The sequence below is a fragment of the Ursus maritimus genome, unplaced genomic scaffold (assembly GCF_017311325.1).
Source record: "Ursus maritimus isolate PB19 unplaced genomic scaffold, ASM1731132v1 scaffold_2, whole genome shotgun sequence".
Taxonomy (NCBI): Eukaryota; Metazoa; Chordata; class Mammalia; order Carnivora; family Ursidae; genus Ursus; species Ursus maritimus.
Genome location: NW_024424452.1, coordinates 5,993,024 through 6,016,312, shown reverse-complemented (window position 1 = coordinate 6,016,312; position 23,289 = coordinate 5,993,024). Strand labels below are relative to the sequence as shown.

The window sequence follows — 23,289 nt, the reverse complement described above, 5'->3', positions numbered from 1 at the left end:
TGGAATGGAGAACACAGGTCACACGCAGACCTCAATACAGTCCGCTACAGAAACACAAATCAACCAAAACTTAAAACCAGTTAAACCTTTTAAAAGCTCATGAAAAATACTAATACTCAATATTAAAAGGTGAGAATCAGGGGTGTCTGGCTGGCTCAGTCTGTACAGCACGTGACTCTCAATCTCAGAGTCTGAGTTCAAGCCCTACGTTGGGTGTAGTGATTACTTAAAGTCTTAAAAAAAGAAACTGAAAATCACTAAAATCTGGTCTAAAAAAGCAATCACTGAATTTCACGTCTCTCATCTTTTTTACTTAAAATACAAATATCCTTCCAAAAGGAAGTATCTTTGAGACTGTGGATCATGAACTCAATTTAACAGATGATGCTGGCATTAACAACAATAATAATAGAAATAGAGTGCATGGTTTGCACTAAAGTATTGCTTCTTGAAACTTTCGTTTCTGTGGTTTGCACACAGAAGCCCTGCATATATACTGTATGTGCGCACTGGGTCGAGATAAAATCTTACTATGGGAACAAAGTGGAAAGTGGCCGTAAGCTCGGCACACCGCATCATGAAAATGCTAGCCCATTACGTGGCAGAGGCCATCCACTAAGGCTGAGCTTGACTCAACTGTGACTGCGTGTGACAGTGATTTGACCTTTGAAAAAAAGGAAAGAAATATGCAGAAAATCCATAAGTTCTACATCAAGCTAGAATCAAAGCACATACTGCAGACAGGCAGCCTATGACTGCACTGTTTTCATAGCACAGGGAATCTTTACAACCTTTCAAAACACCAAGGCAATTATGTTAGTCTTTGCATTGCAAACTAACAAAGGTTTAAAATGGGTTTGCAGCTGCCAGAAATTACAGGATCATGGTTTTTAGAGAAACAAACCAAATAAAAAACCCACCAAATAATTAGCACTGGGGGCTAATTTCTTTGCTACCTGACTTTACAGTGCTCGATAACAAATTCTATGTTCCCTTTAAAAATTCATGTTTATCTGGGATGCCTGAGTGGCTCAGTCAGTTAAGCATTTGCCTCCGGCTCAGGTCATGATCCCAGGGTCCTGGGATTGAGTCCCTCATCGGGCAGCCTGCTTCTCCCCCTGCTCGTGCGCTCTCTCTGCCAAATAAAGAAAATCTTAAAAAAAAAAGTTTACTTTAGAGGTCGTCGCATAAATCAACGAAACCTGTTTATCCCGAGTCAGCCTGGAGGTCAGTTTAAGAAATGAGATTTCAGTAGGCAAGAGACCTATGATGTTTCCGAAGTTCCTCACTGCTTGGGGCTGGGGGCTCAAGCTAAGTTTCAAAATCTTTTCCAGGGAGTGAAATGCCCTCCTCCTCCTTAGCGGCCACGACTGGCTGAGGGCCCAGAGGGTTTGGGGTCCGGCGGCCTGGGCCCAAGCCCGGGAGCTGGTGACAGACACATGTACCCACCACACTCATCAGCAGCTTGTCGAACCACTGCAGTTTGAGCTCAGACTTGGACCACATGTCCGGCCGCAAGGCGGTCTTCAGGAGAGTCACACACCGGCGAGACAGCACCTCCCCAGGAGACCCGGCTGTGTTGGTGTTGTCGTTGACCTGGAAATGCACTCAGATTCAAGGCCCCGTCCCCCTGTGAACATCTTCGGTGTCCTGACACTGCCTCTCGCCCGTGCAGCCCCGCTTCATCCTCCTGGCCACCTCCTCTCCCACCTGACTCAACGGGGCCTCCTCTGCCTCAGGGCCATTCTCAGACGGGACCCTCCTGCTCCCTTGCTGGGGGTCAGGTCAGCACTGGGGTGCGCTCGCTTGTGTGACGCATGGATCGGGGTCAGGCAGCTCCCCAAGAGCAGGGCCTGAGCTCCCCTCCGTGGGCATCCTGGGCTGAGCCTAGCATGCCAGAGCACAAGAAGCTACGGGCTCAATAATTTAGCAGATTCTTCTCAGTACTTTGAAATCCTCACCAGTATCGCGAGACCTACTATTCTATTTAATAATTGCACAAATTAAGATTCCCAAATTCTTGAAAAAAAAAAAAAAACAGGAAAATTTCATTTATGATGATTTTTTGAAAAGGAGAAATGAAGTTCCAGAAATGGATTTCCAACAAATCCAGGAAAATATATATTGACATGAATAACAAACACAAGTTTTTAAGGCACTTAAATTACTAAATGTTGCACATAATTCATGTATGTTGGATCATCCCAGTAGCACCTTTATGAGACAGGTAACTTGGAAGTTAAACAATGTGCCCAAGGTCACTGATCTACTGCCACGTTGTGCCAACACCAAGATGCCCTTAATTATGAGATACACCATCACTGGGGCGCCCGGGTGGCTCAGTCAGTTAAGTGTCTGCCTTCAGCACAGGTCATGATCCCGGGGTCCTCAGATCGAGCCCTGCATTGAGCTCCCTGCTCGGCGGGGAGTCTGCTTCTCCCTCCCTGTCCCACTCACCCTCCTTGTTCTGTTTCTTTGCCAAATAAATAAATAAAATCATTTAAAAAAAAAAAAAAGATACACCGTTATTTTATCACCATTGAAAGAAAAAAATGTTTAAAAACAATCTTATCACCTGTAACACAGGCAGGGTTCAGAAATATTAGCATGTCCTGAAATCAATGGAATTTGGTATGAAAGTGACAGAGCTAGCCTCAGACCTTGGTTTGTCCATTTCTATCAGAGATAACATTCGGAATCTACTAAGAAGCCTTTGTTCTCAAGTACCCCTAACAGAAGACAGCCAGCAAAGCCTCACCTGACAAGCCACGCGGATGAGGAAGTTCACCACGGTGTCTGTGTGCTGCTTGTCAATGGGCTTGGCAAGAAGGGAGTCTGCTCCAGGCAGCGACTGGCTCCTTCCAAACACCTAGAAGAGGCAGGAAGAGCATTCTCAACGATGTATTCCCAACACAGGGCACTGATTTGTGCAGCCAGCTCACAGAACGCAGTCTTCCTGGGGTCAGACGCTGTTCTGGGAGCTTCCCTGACTTAGGTTTTGGAAAGAGAGCCGTCGGTACTCTGCTTTGTGGACTGCGTGTGGAAGAGGGCAGCACGAGACGAGGGAGAGGAGCGGGGAGGCTCCACAGGGAGCCGGGAGGGTGCACACCACGAAGACCTGCTTGCCACCGCCGTGGGCGGACACATATATGGACAAAACCTCACATGGTTCCGGGAGGGACAGTTCAACTGAGGCACAGAGTGCCGAGTCATCACTCAACACGGGGCAAGGACAGCGAGCATCCCCAGGGTTCTCTTGGTGGCTGCCCTCCACCAAAATCAGACAGTCTTGAAAAATACTGAACACAACATGGGTGCACGTTCTCAATCAATTTTCTTACCCTCCAGTGTTTCTCTCAGTGCCCTACTGCAAGGACTGACCCACTCTTGTCACAACTCCAAGGGTGTTAAACGTGCGTCAAGAGAAAAGAGTCTGGTGACTTGGGGAACACGGCGGGTAAGTCAGGTGTCACTGGGTTCTACCTGTCGGGCGCAGCCTTTCCCAGCTGTGTCTCGGGACGGTCCTGGGCACTGAGACCACACTCAGAATTTGTGGAACAAACGAACAAACTCCCTCACGAAGCGCAGAACCCATAAAAGCAAGCGCACAGCGTGTGCACACGTGCTTACCGCGCTGATGGCTCCTGTGGCCGTCCTGAAGCGTTTCACTTCCTGGGCGGAATCCACCGACAGGCCTCTTTTAATGGAGGACACAGAGTTGACACCTTCTCCACTTGAATTTGGGTCCATGTCTGAATCCGGCTTAAACACACACACACACACATACACACATGTGACTTTACGGACTGATCTCTGGTGAGAAGCAGAAGGAAAGCAGTCTGGGACGACAGAAGTCTGGCGGCCATACCTGCTGGTCCTTGATCCTCTGCAACTCCCACTTGATGACGACTTCGGACAGGTCCACGGCCAGCCTCCTCTGCTCAATGGTGACGCTGGGTGTGAAGCCCAGCCTCTGCATGGCGCTGACCATGTGCTGCACCAAGTGGTGTCGCACCGGGTAATACACCTGCGGGCACGGGGTCCATGTCACCCCAGGGCCGCGGCACCACGCCCCCGACACCCACACGCACACACACGTATACACGCACTTAACCCAGACTCCTGCTTAAGAATTTGGACCTGTGGGGGCGCCTGGGTGGCACAGCGGTTAGGCGCCTGCCTTCGGCTCAGGGCGTGATCCCGGCGTTCCGGGATCGAGCCCCACATCAGGCTCCTCCACTGGGAGCCTGCTTCTCCCTCTCCCACTCCCCCTGCTTGTGTTCCCTCTCTCACTGGCTGTCTCTCTGTCAAATAAATAAATAAAATATTTAAAAAAAAAAAAAAAAGAATTTGGACCTGTGACTTAGTGAGGAAATTCTCATCACCTTATATACGTCTGTGGGTATTTATCACGACCGCCCCAGCCCCTCGCTGCATCCCAACAGAACACTGGATTTCAGCCCTTCAGTACCACCTTTAAGAATGGTGAAGCACAGGGACGCCGAGGTGGCTCAGTTGGTTAAGTGCCTGCCTTCAGCTCAGGTCATGACCCCAGGGTCCTGGGATCGAGCCCCAGGTCAGGCTCCCTGCTCAGAGTGGAGTCTGCTTCTCCCTCTCCTTCTGACCCCTCCCCCTTGCTCATGCTCTTTCTCTCTCAAATGAATAAATAAAAAAAATCTAAAAAAAAAAAATGTTGAAACACTCAGTTCTCTTTAGGGAGGCAAGGCTAGTAACACATACCAAACTTCAGACTTGATGTCACAGACATTCAGCCACACCAAGGGGCAAATTTCCAACTCTAAAAGAGCTGGCTGTAAAGAATTTTCTCTTCTACTCAAAATCTACAAGAAATATTTATATTTGAATCAACCCAACGAAGTAGGGGATTCAGCCATAGAGAAGAAGGTGCCAACGACACAAACAACTCTTGAAGCCAAGCTACTGAAACCTAGAGTTAATGAGACTACCTCCCGAAGTACTAAGTCATCAGTATTCACTGCTACCCGAGTACTTACAAGAAAAACACAGTCCTAAACAGAAGCAGACACCTGGTACACGTTCCCTAAACCAGGGCCGTTTCCATGTTGACAACAACACACACACACACACACACACACACACACACACACATACACACACACACTCTCTCTCTCTCTCTCTCCCTCTCTCTCTCTCACTCAACGGACCAGAAATACCTTTACTAAAAGACGAATAGCCACCTTATTACTGCAGGAAATTAAAGGTAAGCAAAAGGTCAAAGCAAATCCCTGAACATGGTGCACAGCCCCGGCTACAGTACTTTCTACGCACCTTGAAATGCTGCACGATCAGATGCAGGATGTGGACCAGCTGAGGGACTGTGTGGCCTTCCTCCACGATGATCTTCCTCGTCCAGTGGGTCAGCATCTGGTGCCCATCCTCCATCCTGGCAGGCACTGCCGGAGTCAGTATGGCCATCGCTTGTCTGACGATTGCTCGAGCTTCCATCGCATGGGCCTTGAGCAGACTGTGAAACACCTAACGCAGGGAAGAGATTCTTACGTGGGATGAGAATGAAGCCTCAGGGAAACAAGAAAAAACCCAATCACTTTGAAACAAGGCAGAATATTTCTGCAAAATGATTTTTACAAAATTCCTTAGGGCTGTCTTATTAGGAAAGAACACAGCTGCCGCCTTCTTAAGTTTTCAGTGATGACCACGTTCATTCTCTCCCTACCGAGCACCCACTTTGGGCCCATGCGGGGCGGGCGTGCAGTACACAAAGATGAGCGTACTCCCCGTGGGGACCTGCTCCAGTGTAACCCATGGGGAGTCAGCTGAAGCACAGAGACCCTCTCCTTCCGGACACAGTGAGGCAAATGGAGCCAAAGGAGCTGCCGTCAGAGGCAGTCTTGGGACAGTGCAAGTGAGAGATGACATCCTCATGTAAGTAAGGTCACAGGACACAAAGACCACCTGACAGGTGCCACGGGTGGAGGGGACAGGACGGGTGTTGGAAATCAACAGGACTTGCCCACGCCCGGTCACTGGAGGGAAATAGAGGGTTGTCAGGGATGGTCCCTGAGTCTCTGGCTGGGCGGACGGCACCACGGAGACGAGTCTGTAGGTGGTGATGTCTGAGGTCATGGGCTTTGTTGAGGTCTGGGGTTTAACACCACAGAAGCTCACAAGATGAAGTGGTCAAAGGAAAACAATGAGAAGTGACCTCACAGAATAGGACAAGGGTGATCATTTATAAAATGTTAACGGGACAGACAGGCTGAGCGCTGAAGTGTATCATTACCTTTAATTCTTACAGAGACAATACTTTACTCACTCAGGATCACAAGAACTTGTGACAGCAAAAAATAAACTCAAACCCAGGGCTGTCTGGCATCAAGGCCTAAACCACGGAGGGACTCAGGGAAGATGTGCTCATGGTCAGCAGAGGGTCAGTACAGGATGAGGGTTCTGTGGTGCCTAATGTCTTTAGCTAAGGAGTGGGCTGGGCCCTTCCAGAACGGTTTCAACGGACCCGCAGAATGGAAGCCAGAATGCAATGTGAGGACGAGCGTGAGGTGGACAAAGGAGACATTTGTTGTTTCGACAGCAAGGCTGCAGAGGAACGACAGAGAGGAGCAGTCACTGGGGAGGGAGGAGAGAATGCGGTCACGGGACAGTTCACGGTACTTGTAAGACGGCAGACATGAGCATCCTGAACGGTGCATGCTGGGAAAGACAACAGGAGGGGCCGAGACCGCAAGAGGGGGCGGCGTGTGCGCAAGCCCACGGAGTGTCGGGGGGGGCCCGAGGGAGCCTCGCGGTACCTGAAGGACGATTTTCTTGTGTATGGCGAATTTGGCAATGATGTGCGCCAGAAGCAGGTGGCCGCTGTATTTGCAGGCCGGGTCCACGCAGGCCTTGGACAGCAGGCAGGGCCACGCGAAGGTCATGAGGCGGCGCAGCTTGCTGTTACGGTTCTTGTTGTTGTCGTGGATGTGGTGCGGGGCGTGCTCCACCAGCAGCGTGGCGTACTGCAGGAGGTAAATCCTCAGCGAGTCCAGCATGTCCGCCTGCTTCTCTGGGTCCAGGACCTGCGGGACGCGAGCAGGAAGGCTCACTTCCGGCTCTCAACTGTGTTACCCACCAAGGGTCACACAACAAGCTTCCACTTTTAAAACACACACACACACACACACACACACCACCGAGGGTCACACAACAAGCTTCCACTTTTAAAACACACACACACACACACACACACACACACACACAATACACACGTATGGAACATCGAGTTCTAGGACAAGGGAAGCAATGATGTCACACCAATTTTCCTTTTATGGATCAGAAATTCACTGAATTTATTTCAATGCCGAAGGGAAGGCACCCCCTGCAGTGGGTGAAGGAACTTGAGGAGACAAGGAGGGCCTCCTCTTTGATACAAGGTGATTGATTCAGGGTAGCATTTCTTAATTACCAAGTAGTTGGGACTTTTTTTCTAGTCAGCTATTAATTATCTAGTCCTGATTTTTCAGTATCATGATCAGAAAATGCTATCTGGAAAACAAATCTCTACTTAAAAAAAAAAAAACTGCTACAGTTTTCTATGTAATCGTAGATACCTGACAGATTTCTGTGTTTTATGAACGTAAGGAAAAAACGTGCTCCGAGGATCACCCCACTGAATCTGGGACACCACCTGCTTCACCATGCAAGTGGGCAGCCTGACCACCTTCCGTCTACCAGAAAGCTCTGAAAGGCTACAGTCTTCCCCACAACTGTGTTTTCATCAGGGTCCCTTTAGCCCCCTAAGACCCCTCTCCCCTGGATTCACTGCTTCCCGACGGCCCCACCCTGGGGCCCCCAGCTGCCCGCTGCCACCTGTCCTCCTCCAACACTCACATCCCCGCTCCTCACTTGTGCCAAGTCAGCAGCATCCGACCCAAAAGACAGTCTAGAGAAGGCAGCGCAGGGGAAGGGGCCGCATCTGGGTGGCCATCTCCCCACAGTTGCCCAGAATAAGGCAGACATCAGCACGGGGACGCAAAAGACCCCTCGGGCTCAGCTCACATTCCTCCCGAGGGTAGAGGATGAAAACTGCAGGAAGGAGGCCTGTCTTAAGGGACAAAGACTACGTGAGGACCAATAAACTGCCAGTGGGAACAACAGTCCCCTCCCCCTGGACTGCAGGATGGAACAGTGACGGGGTGAGAGACGCAGTCCTTCCCAAGGGCATTCAAGCGGCATGCTGCCGAGGAACGCCCGTCGCTCACGGCACTCCAGCGGGACAGGGCGTGCACAGAACACTCTACCGACCTCAGGGCAAACAAAGCACCTGCCAGCAAAGTCCGAAGGCTGGACCGGCACGGGACAGACCAGGCCCTGTGAGGAGCACGGGGAGGACATTTCTCAAAGAAACACACATCCCTGGTGCAAACCGGAAATGCAAGTGTAAAAACGCAGGGACCGTAGCACCTAAGCTAACCGTAGGCATCACGGCCGCGCAACAAGGCTTTCGTGCACTTGGCAACAGAAGGTCACGGCGGCAACCAGTCCGGTCTGACGTTCCCACTGATTTTTGGGAGATTCTTTTGCAAGGCTAAACATGAAAACTGTACGTCAAAAACGTTGACCAGCAAGAGGGGATTTTACAAGATAACTGGGCTACTCTGAGTTTTCACTGACACATGTTCTCTCACCGGACTCTCTTAGTGCGGCAAGTCAATCCATTCTAAGGTGAAGCTGCCTTTAAAACTGCACCAGTAAGAATTATGACGCTCTGCTATGAATTCACACAATCATGAAAGTAAGAACCTTGGGGAACTATGCTTATTTCAACAAACCCGTCACACATGCGTATGCACGCACGCGCACACATTCTCTCTCACTCACTCATCTGCTAAGTTACTTTCTGTGCCAACGTATCATTAGTGATGCCACCTTGGTTATAAACACGCTGGTGATGCTTTCCGGGTTATCGCCTTCTGGATTGGGAGGTCCTAAGAGCTGCTCTCCTTCCCCCTTCTCAAAGCTGTATAAGAAAGCAGGATTCAAGATATGCTGCAGAACCTACGAAAAAATTTAAAAATGAAGGAGGAGGAAAGCAAAGCCATGCTCTTCATTTCTTTACTAAGGTGGGCGGGACCACCAGTGGGTCACTCTGCACCCGTGAAGCCAAATCTCAGTCAAGGGTGTGACTCATCACCCTGACTTTTACTCAAGCAGTCGGCTGGAAAGGAGAGTAAAACAGGAAGAAACAAGACGTCAGTCTGTCTACTCTTCTCATGTCCGACAAGTCATTCTCTAAAAACAAGGACACTAACAAACTACTCTTCAACACTGGTTCACTCTGGATCTGCCATATGCTTCTCAACAACGGCATTTTCCTCACGAACAGTCCAGACTGCTGTGTGATTGGAGACACAGCAGAACACGAACGGTACCCTCGCTTCCCGAGAAAATGCGCTCCGACACCCGCGGCTCCCATTGCATAGCAGTGGGACTCACCTTGGCTTTCAGTTCATCTCCAAAGTTGGGGTCGTTGAAGTCCACAAAGCGGAAAAACAGGGCACGTTTTTGAGAAATGCTGTAATTTTTGGGAATCTCTTCCTCCATATATTCTTTCAAGAATGTCATGTTGCAGAGAAAACGACCAGTGAAGGCCCGGAGCAGCTGGAAGAGCAATTCTATATCTCCGTAATTCCTTCTGCAGGGTCAAAAAGAAAACAGATGAAGTCCCGGCCCGCTTCAGAACCACGTACGATCTCTGAGCTGCCTTTAAACAGCTCTAAGTCCCAGCCTGTCCTCTATACCAAACATGCCTACACGTGGCCAGTGGACCACAGCTAAGCACAGAGGCCCAGACAGGCTCTGGCTTAGCCTGCAGGACAGAACAAGTCACTGAACGTGAAGCCAAACAGATGCACCCACTTGCAGTAATTCAGCAGACAGTAGGCCAGCAGCTTGGGTTCCTTCCAGTTTGTGGCAGCCATGTTCTCCTTCCGGTGTCTTTCTTGAAAGGTTTCACTAACCCACACGCGTCTCAACTGGCTCACCAGAGAATGCTGATTGGCCAGCCAGGAGTCATCGTTTTTAACTATGATACTTATGATCTGTCAAAGAAGCGACAGTTAGGGAACGGACACAGTTCTCTATGCATCTTGCCTAAACTTTTAAGATTTCCGGTGTTCAGTGAAGAGATGCTACCTTGATGGCCTGAAACTGAAGGTCCAGGCGCACGGTGCTGGTGCTGGGCGAGCCGGGGCGCACGGCGGTCTGGGTGCCGCCGGGCACCAACAGAGTGATGAACCGGTTGGGGTTGGCTGCCAGCACGTCTCGCAGAGGTCTGGCATCTTTGTGTTTTAAAAAACTCTGAAAACAAAGCAAAACGAGCCGTTCTAAGCTGGTCAAAACTCACAAAAGGTTTAGATGTTCTGAATTCTAAGGTTCTTTCTAAATCTCTCTAGGCAAGCTAAAAAGTCGCTGTAAGCACCCTTTAAAAAAAAATGCTTCTTTGCAGTAATAATACTTTGTGATTATGGATTTCATAATCCCAGCAGCTCATTCCACCACCAAAATCCTCAAGAACGAATCCTCCACTCAAACTTTTCACATACACTACAGTGATGTTTCGAACACTCGGATACGTGACAGAGAATTAAAGCCGAGGCACTGAACAGTGAAATACGAATTTCAGATTTCAGAGCACATCGGCTGACACAAGTCTGCAGGGACACCCGACTCCAGCAACTCGCACACCTACCATAAACATTCTGCTCCACTGGGGATCATTCAGTGTAGCTTCCATCATGAACAGCTCCACTGTTTGTGACGGGTGCCGTGTCAAGAACTTGATCAGAGGCTCTCTGAAGGGACTGCCAGCCTAAAAAACATGTGGGGAAAACGGTGTCTTCTCAGGGCTTGAGGTTTCATGGTCTACCCACCTACCATGGCAGGAGAAGGCATGTCTCCACCTCGTAACTGGAGTGTGCTACAGCCATAAGCAAATATTAACATCAACCATCTACATGCTGTTAGATTAATCCATCTAAAATGTAACGAAGTGAAAACATCACAAGCCAACAGACGGAGGAAGAATCAGAATTAACCCCGAGTTTGACCATTACCTCAATCAACATGGCCCGTTCTGTTTTCATCACCACCTCTAACAAAGGCTTGACCAGAGTCTGAGGCGCAGCTGGGATCAGATGAAAAAGGTTTATAATTGCTGAACAAATTTTCATCTCCTAATGAAGAAAACCAGAAATTACAAAACAGGCCAATTAATCTTGCCAGCTAGAGATGCCAACATTACTACAGACCCTACTATGGTCTAGCTACATTCGCAAGGCTAGCCACCAGAAGCAAAGAATTAACATGTAAAAAGCCACAATTTACCAATGTCAGGTTACTGCTGTGGCCCAAGGAAACTAACTGCCCTTGGCCTTCAGATTGCATCTGTCAACGGAGGGGAGAGGGAGCTGTGTACACCTGGCGTGACTGTGCTGTGTCTGCTCTCAAGAACGGGGCCAAGTGTTGCAAGTGGGCTGCTGGGTTGCCTATGCCCGCCCCTCACGGAGGAGGGGACGAGCATGCCTGGGGCCGTGAGAGTGTTTCGATTCCTCCGCTCTGATGTGACATCATGGGGTCTTCCCGATACATTAAGTTCTGAGGGCACAGACTTCTTCTGCCCTCAGAAGTTAGCACAAAGAAAGTTTTCAAAACATCCTTAAGTATTTATCCTGAAAATTTAACATTCGTGTAAATAAGTGACTGACCAAGGTACTAAGGATGTCAACCAGGCCTAAAGAGGAGGCTGACAAACTGCTCTACTGAATCTAACGAAAAACGTGAAATGCCAAGATTTCTGCACTTTTGTAGGTGCTAACAGCTCAGTGGTCAATCGCTCTTGTTGCAACTTTCTGTTCTCAGTGGCAGTTCCCATAGTCTGGAATCTGCAATCCAAAGAGATCCCACACGGCCAGAGCCACGGCCACAGAAGGGAAGACGCCCTGATGTACCACCCTGCCTCGTGTGCAACAGGATGCCCGTCACACGAAGCGCAGTAAAGTGGGGATGATAAACACTGGTCAGGAGGGACCGCAGCCCCGTAGCATCTGAGACACTTCTCCAAAGGCCTCTACGAAGGAAAAGGCCAAACAGTGAGCTGGGGAAGAAACGAGACAATGTGGCTCTGTGTCAGCCCACCTCTCCTGTACAGTTCTCTTCTACAGAATTTCCAGGTCTTCACACAGAGCAAGCTCTACTCTGAAATCACATGCTACTAATGGCACTTTCGCGTTATGGGTTTTCGTTTTCAAAGCGCAGTCAAGAAATCACTTCTTTTGGTCTTCACAGCGCCACTGGAAGACAGGACTGACGGATGTTATCATCCCCATTTTACAGCAGAGGGAAAGCTCAGGGTTTGACTGTCCGAAGTCCCAGTGTCGGGACTATGTCGGTGTGGTGTGCGTGAGCGAGAGATGCAGGGGACTGGGCGCGGAGGGGCAATGAGGTTTTAAACTCCAGGCAGGCAGGCACTTAGGAGTGTGAAAGAAAACAGAGTTCCTCCCAACTCCTTGCAGGTATGATATTCTTTGTGTGGTTTCCTCCCAAGAGGTTGTTAGATATATGAGCTCATACGAACACTCTGAGAGCAAAACCCAGTTGAATCTTAAACGGTATTGACATATTACAATTCGAACATGTAGAAAACCAAAGAACTTAGAATCTTGCTTAAAACGTCCTAATAGAAACATGCGTGGCACCCGGACAGTTCACAGCAATGGTACTGAGACGACTCCGCCACAGACAGACGATACGGCTCACTGCACTCCAAGGCACAACGCACTCTGTCCACCACAGAACCACAAGTCACAGCAAAACCAAATACGACAACACCCCCTCCTGGGCCTCCACTGAGATTCTCACCTCTACCCCTTCCATGGCAGGCTGAACCAAAACAAAAATTACAGCATGAAAAAAGGCAACAAAAAGGTAAAAAAGAAAAGAAAAGAAAAGAAAATATAAACTGTTCTTCACAGTGCAAGTCATAAACTGACTTTAATAGGGTTGTTCTCACCTCAAACTGACAGAATGGAGACAAGGAACATCTCCCGCACTCGGAAATGCTTTCCTGAGGATGGGGAGGAAAATCATCTTTTTCTATTTATGTTATTTACATAAAAACTTCCCAAATACTCATACACAGTAAGGATTATTGGGGGAAACAAGACAGTAAAGACAATTATCAAAAAGCACACAATAATTAACAAATGCTCAACAGCAAAAAGTACACCTTCCACCCTTCAGATGTCCACAGACAGTGTAGAACAGCGTATGTCCCTTCCCTACATCAAATTTAAGCAGCAGGAATTTCGGAATTCTTGCCCGGGGGAGAAACTGTTGTAAGCAAATACATTTATAAATCTGTTTTTGCTTCGAGTAAGTTACGATCTTATGTGCAGCGCTGACATTAAAGGAATTGTCTTCCTCTTTCCCCGGAGAGTACCAGCTGGTTTAGCCCCCTTAACCAGGCATGTGTGAGGCCCCCACACCCAGAAGCACCCACAGGCCATGATGCCACCCACAGATAGCTGGGTTATTTTGTGAAGTGAAGCTGTGTACGCACACGCAGACACGGCACAGCAGGGGTCAGGAGTCCTCCCTGGGAGCTTAACGCTAATGCGGCGAACCTTCCTGAACATGGTGCTCGTGCAAAGCTCTGATCGTCAGGGTGCGCAGCGTTACAGAGAAGCTTTTATTCGTTTCATTATAAATAGTCAACTACTTAACATGTCTTCAGTTGTAGGTTCTCAATTATACAGTATTATTTGGGGATTCAACCAAATGGGGACAAACTACGATCTGAGATCCGTTCCCAATCCTGAACAACAGCCATAAAAAATGATCAGAGCTCAAGAGCAGAGAAGCAGCTTGGCCCTGGGCTGAGGCGATGAACTGTGGGCACGCTGCTCATGAACCCCAAACACCACAGCCTGAGCCCACCCCTGCAGAGCTGGGTGTTCCCAGGCCGGTCAGAGAATGGACTCATGATGGTCACGACACATTTCTGCAGGAGCTGGAGGACCTCCCGGTACCCACAGCTCTGTCTCCTGCCCGTTGCCCCTGCCCTATCCAAGGAGCCCTCCGGATAACCTGCTACAGAAGTTAACGGAATCTTTCTGATCTAATGGAAGTCAGTCACCTGCCCCCTAGAGGTTGTTAAATGTTTATCCTAGAACTAACTGTTTGTTTTAGAGAATTAACAGATTGTGAGACAAATAGAAATTTAGAGCAAAAATACCTAGGGGATGAGAGATGGGGAGGAAAAGCAGAGAGGCACGAGTACCTACTCCCAAGAATTTAGGCTTTGAACATACACTCTGCTCTCCCCCACGAAGAGTTCCTGATTTTTCCCTGTGTGTATAAATAACAAAGCTTCAAAGAGGTCATGGTGGTGTAACACTCCTAAAAAAAGTGTAAAATCCTGGTTTAGTTTTGCTTAGTTGGCTGTTTTTAGAAGCAGCAGGAATCAAGACTTACATAAACAAAACACCTTGACACAGAATGGTCAAAACAAAGCATAATAAAGCCAAAAAAAAAAAAATCCAAGTTGGGATGAAACACAGCATCCAACAAATAGGCACAGAAAGACAAAAAGCCACGGTGATTATGCCTCCGAAGAGCTACAGAATCCCCTCGTTAGGACACTGCCGTACAATTTCACCAGGTGTAACAGGACCTTGGGGAAAACACAATCCTACCAATAGGACAGGCATCAACTTAAAAAGTATTTTAAAAGAATATTAACATATACAAATTAGATTCAAAACAGCAAGAACCATTATTTTTAAGAGCGAAGTCTTAAAATGACCAACATCAGACACGTGGAAAAATTTAACTATAGGAGTTTTCCCTTAAAGCCATAAAAATGTGTTTTGAAGTACTGGACGTTTGGTTTTTGGCAAACAGTTGGGGTGGGGGATTCAGACCCATCAACACACATGCCAGTATTTATGTGACGCTTTGCTACGTTATCCTCGGTGTCTGAAGTCCTGAAATCTATACTTAGTTTCATGAGGCAGTGATGATGGGAAGCAATGGGAAACCACAGCTGAGGAATGCACCACCATGCAAACAGCAGCTGCCAAGAACAGTCTAGAAAATATACTTTATACACTTTACAGAAAAACCAATAAAATTAAAATACTAACATTTCAAGCTTCCCAGAATTCTCATCAACGAAAACGTCGTATTAAGGTGAACAAAGGAGATTTTAAAGAAACACAATAAGGAATGTTCAATAATTAAGAAAAATAAAGGCAAAACGTAATGCTAGTAAAAGATGTTCAACAATTTACATGACTATAATCACATAAACTGGGTTTCTGACCGGTATTTTAATTAAAAGCACTGCTCCGATATTAACATTGCAAACAGCAGTGCCCGGCATGGTTGCCCTGCCCAGAAGCGAACAAGTCACTCACGTTTCCGTCGCTCCTCTGGCCCCCTTTGTGGGTGAGGACCACCACTTCCATCCACTTTCGTAGATGTTGCTGTCAAAAAAAACAACATCCTTAGACATTTTTCCCTCACACAGCATCAGTTCAATTCCATGCTGTTCTTAGGTAAAAATTCATATAAAATCACTAATTTCCATCACACTTAATGTGAGGAGACCAATGTTCGAATTTGAAACAGCCCGACCACTGAACTAAAGAGAATCACTGGCATTTGCATCATATTCCATGAGCAGAAGGCGGACTTCACCCTGATGTAACAGAAAACGTCCCAAACCCGGCCATTCCAATACTGGCATTCCACTGCTGCACTCCTATGACCACGTTACTTTGCACTGCACCTGTTCAGGGAGAGCCTCGAGGAGCCAGGCACCAGGCTGGGCCCCTGGGTGAAGAAGGGAACAGGCAGACATCATCCCTATCCTCGTTCCAGCTCGGGTTCTGGTGGAGAGAACATGGGCGCCGGCTGTGCCGCAGGCACGGTAAGGGTTGTGAAAGAGGAACAGGAATCAGCTGGAGAAGGGGGTCAAGGTCAGAGAGGGCCCTGCTGGGGCAGACAACTCCAGAAGCACAAGGGAAGAGCACACTAGGCAGAGAAAGGAGATGCAAAGGCCCTGAAGCCACAAACGGGAAGGCTGGCCGCTGCGTATGGCTAAGGGGCAGTGGGCACGAGAGGCGTGTGGGGCGTGGGCCAGGGAGATGAGCTCAGATCCCATTTGGTCAGAGGCTGCACAAATGAGTGCGAAGAGGAGGCAATTCCCTTCTGTGCAGAACAGGGCAATCGTTACGTGGTAAGACTCTGTGTTCTATTGCAAGAGCACGAGAAGAGAGATCGCTGAGCCCAGAGCACCTCTGCCCTGACCCGGGCACGAGCAGTCGGCCTCCCAGCCACGGTGTCCAGCAACACCTGGCAGATAAGCACTCAGAGCCTACAGGTAAAACCACAAGACTATCCAACTAACAGAACTACCTTCACTGTCCCACATTGTCCAAACTTGTTCTTCAAACACGGAAGCCCTAAAGGAAGTTAACTAGTTGTTTTAAAAAGGACTCCACGGTCCTTTTAAATCCATCTAAACACTTACAAGGCCAGTGTTCCAAAGAATAGACTCCGAGAAACACTAAAATATACATGCTTTCAAAGAAACTAAGTACATTAAGCTATTCGCCAGTAAAATTCCTGGAAAGATACTAATAATCACCAAGATCCAGGTTCATGAAACTCTATCTTCCTACAACAGCTATTTTACCAAAGATGAGAGAGGAACAAAAGCAAAGGGCGGAGGAAGCAGCCAGCTGCGTTAGCTAGCCACTGCTTTCAGAGTCCCCAGAGGAAAAAAACCAAACCCACTAATTGTATATAAATTCACTTCTAGTTCATTAAGGAGCTATCCACAGCAGATACCCACAAAAGAGACTTCAAAGTCAAGTGTCAAGCAGCTCATGTTTTTTAAAAAGGCAAACTTTCAGGGCTGTTTTCGTGAATGCCCATCCTACACTGCAGGGTATCTTAGCTCTTAAAATTATGCTGAAGGCTTGAGCTGTTAACCCCAAAAGCGTATCATACGCGGGAAAACAAAAGCTCAGTGATCGAGCACAGCTCTGAAGAACAGGACTCAAAAGGGCAAATGTGTGCTTGACCACCGCCCCACCCCTGCCTACGTGTGGCAGGCACGGGCCACATTCGAAGACCCCCGCCCCAAACACACACGCACCGTCAGCACAGGCTGGGCTCGGGCAGGGTGGGGGCCAGAGGAAAATGACTGGACAAACGGCAGCTTCAGTCTTTCTTTATCCAAGTACATCAACACTATCCACCTTCAAGGAAATTTTCACCCTTCTGAAAACGGCTCTCATGTCAGAAACAGGGAAAAAGTTCCCTCAACAAACCAGACACACAAGGCCCCAGACTTCACTGTAGGGAGAAAAGACTCTGGCCTACGTCAGAAACTACGGACTGGAAGGTCGTACAGCAGTCCCTTCGGACCGCTCTAAAATATCTGGGCAACAACGTTCACGGGGTCAATTCCCAGCTCACAGCAAATGTCAAGGGTCTGCCTGGCGGTAAACCAACCAACTAGCCACAAACACGTCGTCTCCAGTAAGCAGGCAAAGGCAGCAAGAGATGGCAGCGGAGAGGGAAGAGAAGAAAACAGCCACGCTGGACCCCCTGGAACACACTCACGGGTCTCACACTGCACACACCGAGAGCTGCAACGTGACAGAGGATAAAGTGCGGATCTGAGGCGCTTGCGTTAGGAAGTGACCGTGACCACGCCTGTGAAGGTGTGCGTGCATGGACACTGGAAGGGCGTGTGTGTTACACACATCTGGAAGCTAAAGAGGAAGGAGCCTTCCGATTTAGAAAATTTACTCCCATGGAATACTGGTTCCCGGTAACACTCTAATAGGGCATCAGCTGCAATTTTTAATAGGGCCAACCACAATACTCCCAACTCCCAGTCAGGTGTTTTGGTCAATGTTCCTCTCTTAGGTGACTGCGGATGCGAAGACACCGTATGTGAGGTAAAAAGCTGTGTGGCCCTCACACGTCCGCAGATCTGCACTCCACACACACTACATGTACTACGGCTACCGAAACAAATACCTTCAGTATCCTGAGATGTCTAAACGGCCGAGGCCACTTGAGAAACATAAGCATGAAAAGTACATGCATGTTTGCAGTAATGTACCATGAAATCCTAAGTTATTTATAAACGTCTACTTACCAGAAGCAAAACTGAATGCATAAGAAAGTTAAATAGCTGAATCTCCTTTATCTGCTTATCCCCCAAATTTAAACACTGTCAAACAGGTATTTTATTTGCATAATTACTTCCCTGGTAATTTTAAAAACCCTAAAGACTTCTAAAGTTCTTACACGTTTTTCACTACATCACTGTCTATAACAGCAAAAGACTAGGAGCAATCGAGACGCCGTCAGTGGCGGACGGTGAAATGAATTCTGCCGTGTGCACGTACGAAATATTATGCAGCCACAAGACAGAAGGAAGAAGCACTTCATGATCTGATCTGAAAGGACGAGTGGTAAATACAAAAAGTAAGAACTGTGTGTATACGGTGCTTCCGTTTGAGGGAAACAAAAAAGAATATACGTATGTCCTACTACAAATAAAAAACCTCTCTAGACGGACATACAGGAAACTGTTAACACTGGCTCACTGGCTGTCCCCGGAAAGGGGAGGTAGGCTGCTGGAGGACAGGGCCAGGAGACCTTCACGTACCCCTTTGCACTTCTTGAATTTTAAACCACATATGTATACATATATATTATTTACCAAAAAAAAATAAAAATAAAAATAAATAGTTAAAATTTCAGGTTGATTACAGAGTATATTTAAATGCATTTGGCTTACCATCATCTGATCACAAAATTTATCATTGAAGGAGTTTGGGAAGAGCCTGGTAACGGAAGTCAGACGATTCACGACGTTCAGCGTCAAGCTCCGATAATCCCCCAGCATCATCAACAAAGGCCGCATGTGCGTATGGATTTGATCTACTTCTATGGTAGCACCTTCCAAAAACTATTTAAAAAGAAAGGTTGCAAAGGAAAATAGACAACAGAATGTATTTTATAACAGAATAAACTCATTCAGCCCTGGAAGCAAGTTTGTGGAATATTAACCACGTACATTCCAAAAATTTACAATGAAATGAAGATTAGTCATTACTGTTGAAAATTTTAAAAGGCTCAGTGTGACTAGGAAACAAGAGGAGACGTTACTGGAATTCAGTGCATATTCACGCGAGGCGGACTTCCAGGTGCACAAACCAGGTGAACGGGAAGAACCCTGGAGACAGAACATATGTACATTTGCACGCACACGCCACTCGCTCACCTTTCTCATGCAGGCTTCTCCGGCTTCCTGCAGCTCGCTGTTTGTGGAATTCAGGGCCTTGAAGAGTGCAGCGATGATCTTCTCTCTTGACTGAGGAAGGTAATTGCAGGCAGCGAGCGCATCTTTAGGGAGAGAAAGCAATACAATTTTATTACTAACCTGAAAAATATATGAACAATTCCCTTGTTCTAAAGGCTCTTACAAACCAACACCAAGTATGAATCATTGAAGCACTTCCCAGTGTCTGGCCTCGAGAAAGACCAAAGAATACACGGTCTCCTAACGCACATGTTCAGTGTTGGCTAAGAGGGAAGTCAGCCTGTCAGAAAGGCCATGATAAATACTAGCCCGTCCAGATAGAAGGGCTGGAGGGGGAAAACAGAGGGCATCCGCTGACACCCCTTCCCCAAGACATCCCCGTATAGGGTGAGAGGATGGTTGAGCTGCGGGCAAACACACACGGAAGTGACACAGAGGGCTGGCCTTGAACTCTGGTGCAGAGGGCATACACACACACACACACGCACACACGCAGCCTGGCTTCTGTTCCACTACCTGTGTCTCATCAGCAGCCTCCTCCTAACATGGGGAGTTAAAGGCTTTGAGAACACAAATATTCTTAGAAAAGGGGACACACCTCAATCTTCTCTGTTAGCTGAGAGATAACATCCGACCAAGAGCAATGCCCATATTAGACAAGAGGACTGCATGAGAGGCACCAGAAGAAAAGGAATCCCCACCGAAGAAAGAAGCCGCCAAACTTGGCTGCAGAGCGCCTCCCTCCCTCCCGCCTGCTGTGTCCTCCACGCCCCAGCCCCACGCTCGAACGCAGGTATTACGGTCTGCCTCTCTCAGCTCCTCTACCTCTAATTCACGGAGGGCTCTGGCAACATCTCACGTAGAGTATAAAAACCAACAAAGCAAGAGACCACGTCAACTAGAAAAATTTGTACTGGGAATATATTTACTAAAAAAAAAAAAAAAAAAAAAAAAGAAAGTGGGGGGGTGACGCTTCTAAGTGAGTAGAATTCAAGTGAGTAAAAATTCAACAATGTAGCTGACATTGCTCATGGAAGCCTGAAGAGCAGGGTTCTCAAATGCTACCGACCACTGAAAAGCCTATGAAGATTGCAGATCTTCCCATATACTCCGATTTGGGTGAAACCGGCAACGTATGAACACCAGCACTACTCTCTCCAACCAGAGTGTCAGATTCATCAGAGAGCTAGAGCATTAAGAGTTAATTACTATAAAGTAAAATAGTTTGTAAGAGTAAACTTTTAAATCCTAACAATCTATATAACCCATTGACATCTCATTATGTCATTTGATAAACACACAAACGTAATTATCCACCTTAAAGAGAACATAAAAAAATAAAACCCCCCAAGAGGCCACTGCCTCCTTGCACCTTCGTACCCATGACTTGTTTTGACTGAATTAACTTACTCAGAGCCGCAATTCGCAAAGGAACAAGTGATGGAAGACTTTTGTAACACGGCAGCTTTGTTAAAGCCGAGTCCTCAGCCTCACACAAATTTAACAGCTGTAAAAGATAAAATAATTTAATATAACCAGCTCTTACTGTGAAGACACAGTAACCTTGAAAATAACAGAACACAGCGATCTTACACGCACACAACACAATTAACAATTGACTAAACTCAAACCCTAGGGAACTTAATATCAAAAGTGACAGTTTCCTTCTAAAGCAAACTCTGTCAACCTCAGTAGTGAAATAAATTCTTAGGCACTTTCTCACCCATTCTGATACCGTAACATTGTCTCTCTACCCAGGGGATCACTTGAACTGCAAATATCATGATGGCAGGTACATCTCCCTCCTTACTCAGAGCTGCTTCCCAGTGCTGTGGGGCCAGTGCTCGACAAACATATGCTATAATTCAATATCGGAGTGGTAATACTTCTTCCCCCCAAGTACAGAAAAGTATAAAGAAAGAAGCTGAAAGTCACTGGGAATCCCGTAACTCAGAGATTCCTGTGGCTATGTTTCTGGACATTTTATAAGACCCCCAGTATATATTAATATATCTAATACCCGAAATATCACATATGTTGTTCTATTACTGTTTTCCCCTTCTATTTACATCCTGGGGAAATGGTATAAACTTTACTGTTATCATTTTTCCTTTAAAGATTCCTACCTAGTAAAGATTTTGAACAGCAAAAAAGGATATATACTAAAAAGCACTCCAAGCCACCACCCTATTCCACTCCCTCATGACTAATTACTCCCCTCCTATATACACACGTGTGTGTAGCTCTGTCTAGACAGAGAGCGAGCATACACCAGAATCACCTGGGAAGCTGGCAGGTGGTTTATCTGTAGGGCTGACCCCAAACCTCCAGGAAGAGGACTCAGGCCCTCACATGTTCTGACATAGCCAGTGAGTGCGCTGATAAACACTTGGGAAACCAGCTGCATTCCCTGAGACGTATCACTCAACACTACCAGGCTCTGGACTTAAGCTTAGTGAGGAATATTCCACACAGGTTAAAACACATCTGCTTCTGGAACCACCAAAGGGAACCTTCCTCGCATTCTCCGGTGGCTCTCTGAGAACCTCTGTCATATGAAGTATGACTCCTACACAAGGGATACAACACGGTATAAAAGCGAGACCATGTGATCACAGGATTCTATGTCCAAGCAAATACATAGGACTTCAAAACTCAAGAGGTAAATTTTTTCGTAACGGGAAATTCAAACTTAGCGTGGATCAGAAAGACCTTGCTTCCTGACGGCTTTTGCCTCAGTTTACTCTGACAATGCCTCAGGTCGTAAAAAAAACTTCACGTTGAGACCAACAGACCATTACTGTATTCTACGAATTAATGCTTAGAATCTGACAGTATCTACAGTTCAATCTGTTTCTCTCTGCCTAATACGACCCCATAACTAGAATGTTTACAAACACTTGCAGGATGCCATGTGCCACTGCCCCAAACGAGAATAATCGGTATCTACAGTTCACGGAGAGCTGTCAGAGCTCAATAATGGCATTCATGCGGAGCAGGGTCTCACCAGCACACGGCACGTTCTTAACTGATGAGTGCATTCGATACGCTGGCACTTTCCCTGAGCCAGTCTTATTCTGGGCACCAGCCGATGAGAGTGAGCAAAGCAGAGTCCATCTTTCTCTAGATTATATCCTTAAGGCTCTGCAGAGCAAGGTGGCCTGGAGAAGGCTAACAGAGTTCTAAGGACTCGGAACACGGCCGTGTTTGCTGGAACATCTCCGGTCAGCAGGCCCACCTCTGGTCACGTACCTGCACGGGGCGCTGTGCCAGGTTAGGGCTGGTTACCTGTGGTCACCACCCGTGCCATCTCTGAGTGCTGCCTGACCGGTCTTCGCGCACAAAGACAGGCTACCAGACATACGTCATCACCATCCACACCACGCCGCACCACCACCCCCCTACCTCTGTGTAGAACACCTTATGCTCCACCACGTTAAGATCCATCGTGAAGAGCCTGGGCTGCAGCGTGGTGCAGAACGTGTTCCCCTCCATGAGGCCGATCTGCGCATTGGCAGGCTGGTGTCTGAGCAAGTGCTTCTTAGGTGGCACCATATCCTGGAGGAGGGGGGCAAGGAGGAAGCACTACTCACCAGCCATCCCTCAGAGGGCACGCACTGCTCACCACAATATTCTGAAACTATCCATCTGAAAACCGTGAGATGCAAGTTACACTGTCTGTTAGTGAGGGAAGGGAGGGTATATTCCATGCCCTAAAGCCGGCTGGTGGACAGTTACGTGTCAGATACGCTGAATCCTGAGTCTCCCGAGTAACCGCTCTTAAACAAAACAAGGAAAGAGCGACCAGATTGTGCTACAGAGACCCAGGAAACGAGCCTTCCGGTTCTTTTGACGCGGACTATGGATAGAGCCATTAACAGCAG

The 23,289-nt window shown here is 47.6% G+C and overlaps 1 protein-coding gene across 1 annotated transcript in view; it reads right to left on the bottom strand.

The window, feature by feature from the left end:
* LOC103670100 (transformation/transcription domain associated protein) overlaps positions 1 to 23,289 on the bottom strand; it is a 110,220-nt gene that overhangs the window by 47,912 nt on the left and 39,019 nt on the right. The window contains exons 27-43 of the mRNA XM_040634781.1: positions 22,811 to 22,990; positions 20,816 to 20,912; positions 19,367 to 19,488; positions 18,881 to 19,051; positions 15,471 to 15,539; positions 11,109 to 11,228; positions 10,745 to 10,864; positions 10,189 to 10,353; positions 9,913 to 10,094; positions 9,490 to 9,688; positions 8,923 to 9,051; positions 6,807 to 7,073; positions 5,311 to 5,517; positions 3,869 to 4,027; positions 3,631 to 3,762; positions 2,759 to 2,869; positions 1,450 to 1,596 (exon numbers count right to left, since the gene is read on the bottom strand). Coding sequence (XP_040490715.1) covers positions 1,450 to 1,596; positions 2,759 to 2,869; positions 3,631 to 3,762; positions 3,869 to 4,027; positions 5,311 to 5,517; positions 6,807 to 7,073; positions 8,923 to 9,051; positions 9,490 to 9,688; positions 9,913 to 10,094; positions 10,189 to 10,353; positions 10,745 to 10,864; positions 11,109 to 11,228; positions 15,471 to 15,539; positions 18,881 to 19,051; positions 19,367 to 19,488; positions 20,816 to 20,912; positions 22,811 to 22,990 — 2,577 coding nt within the window. The remainder of the gene's footprint in view (positions 1 to 1,449; positions 1,597 to 2,758; positions 2,870 to 3,630; positions 3,763 to 3,868; positions 4,028 to 5,310; positions 5,518 to 6,806; positions 7,074 to 8,922; positions 9,052 to 9,489; positions 9,689 to 9,912; positions 10,095 to 10,188; positions 10,354 to 10,744; positions 10,865 to 11,108; positions 11,229 to 15,470; positions 15,540 to 18,880; positions 19,052 to 19,366; positions 19,489 to 20,815; positions 20,913 to 22,810; positions 22,991 to 23,289) is intronic.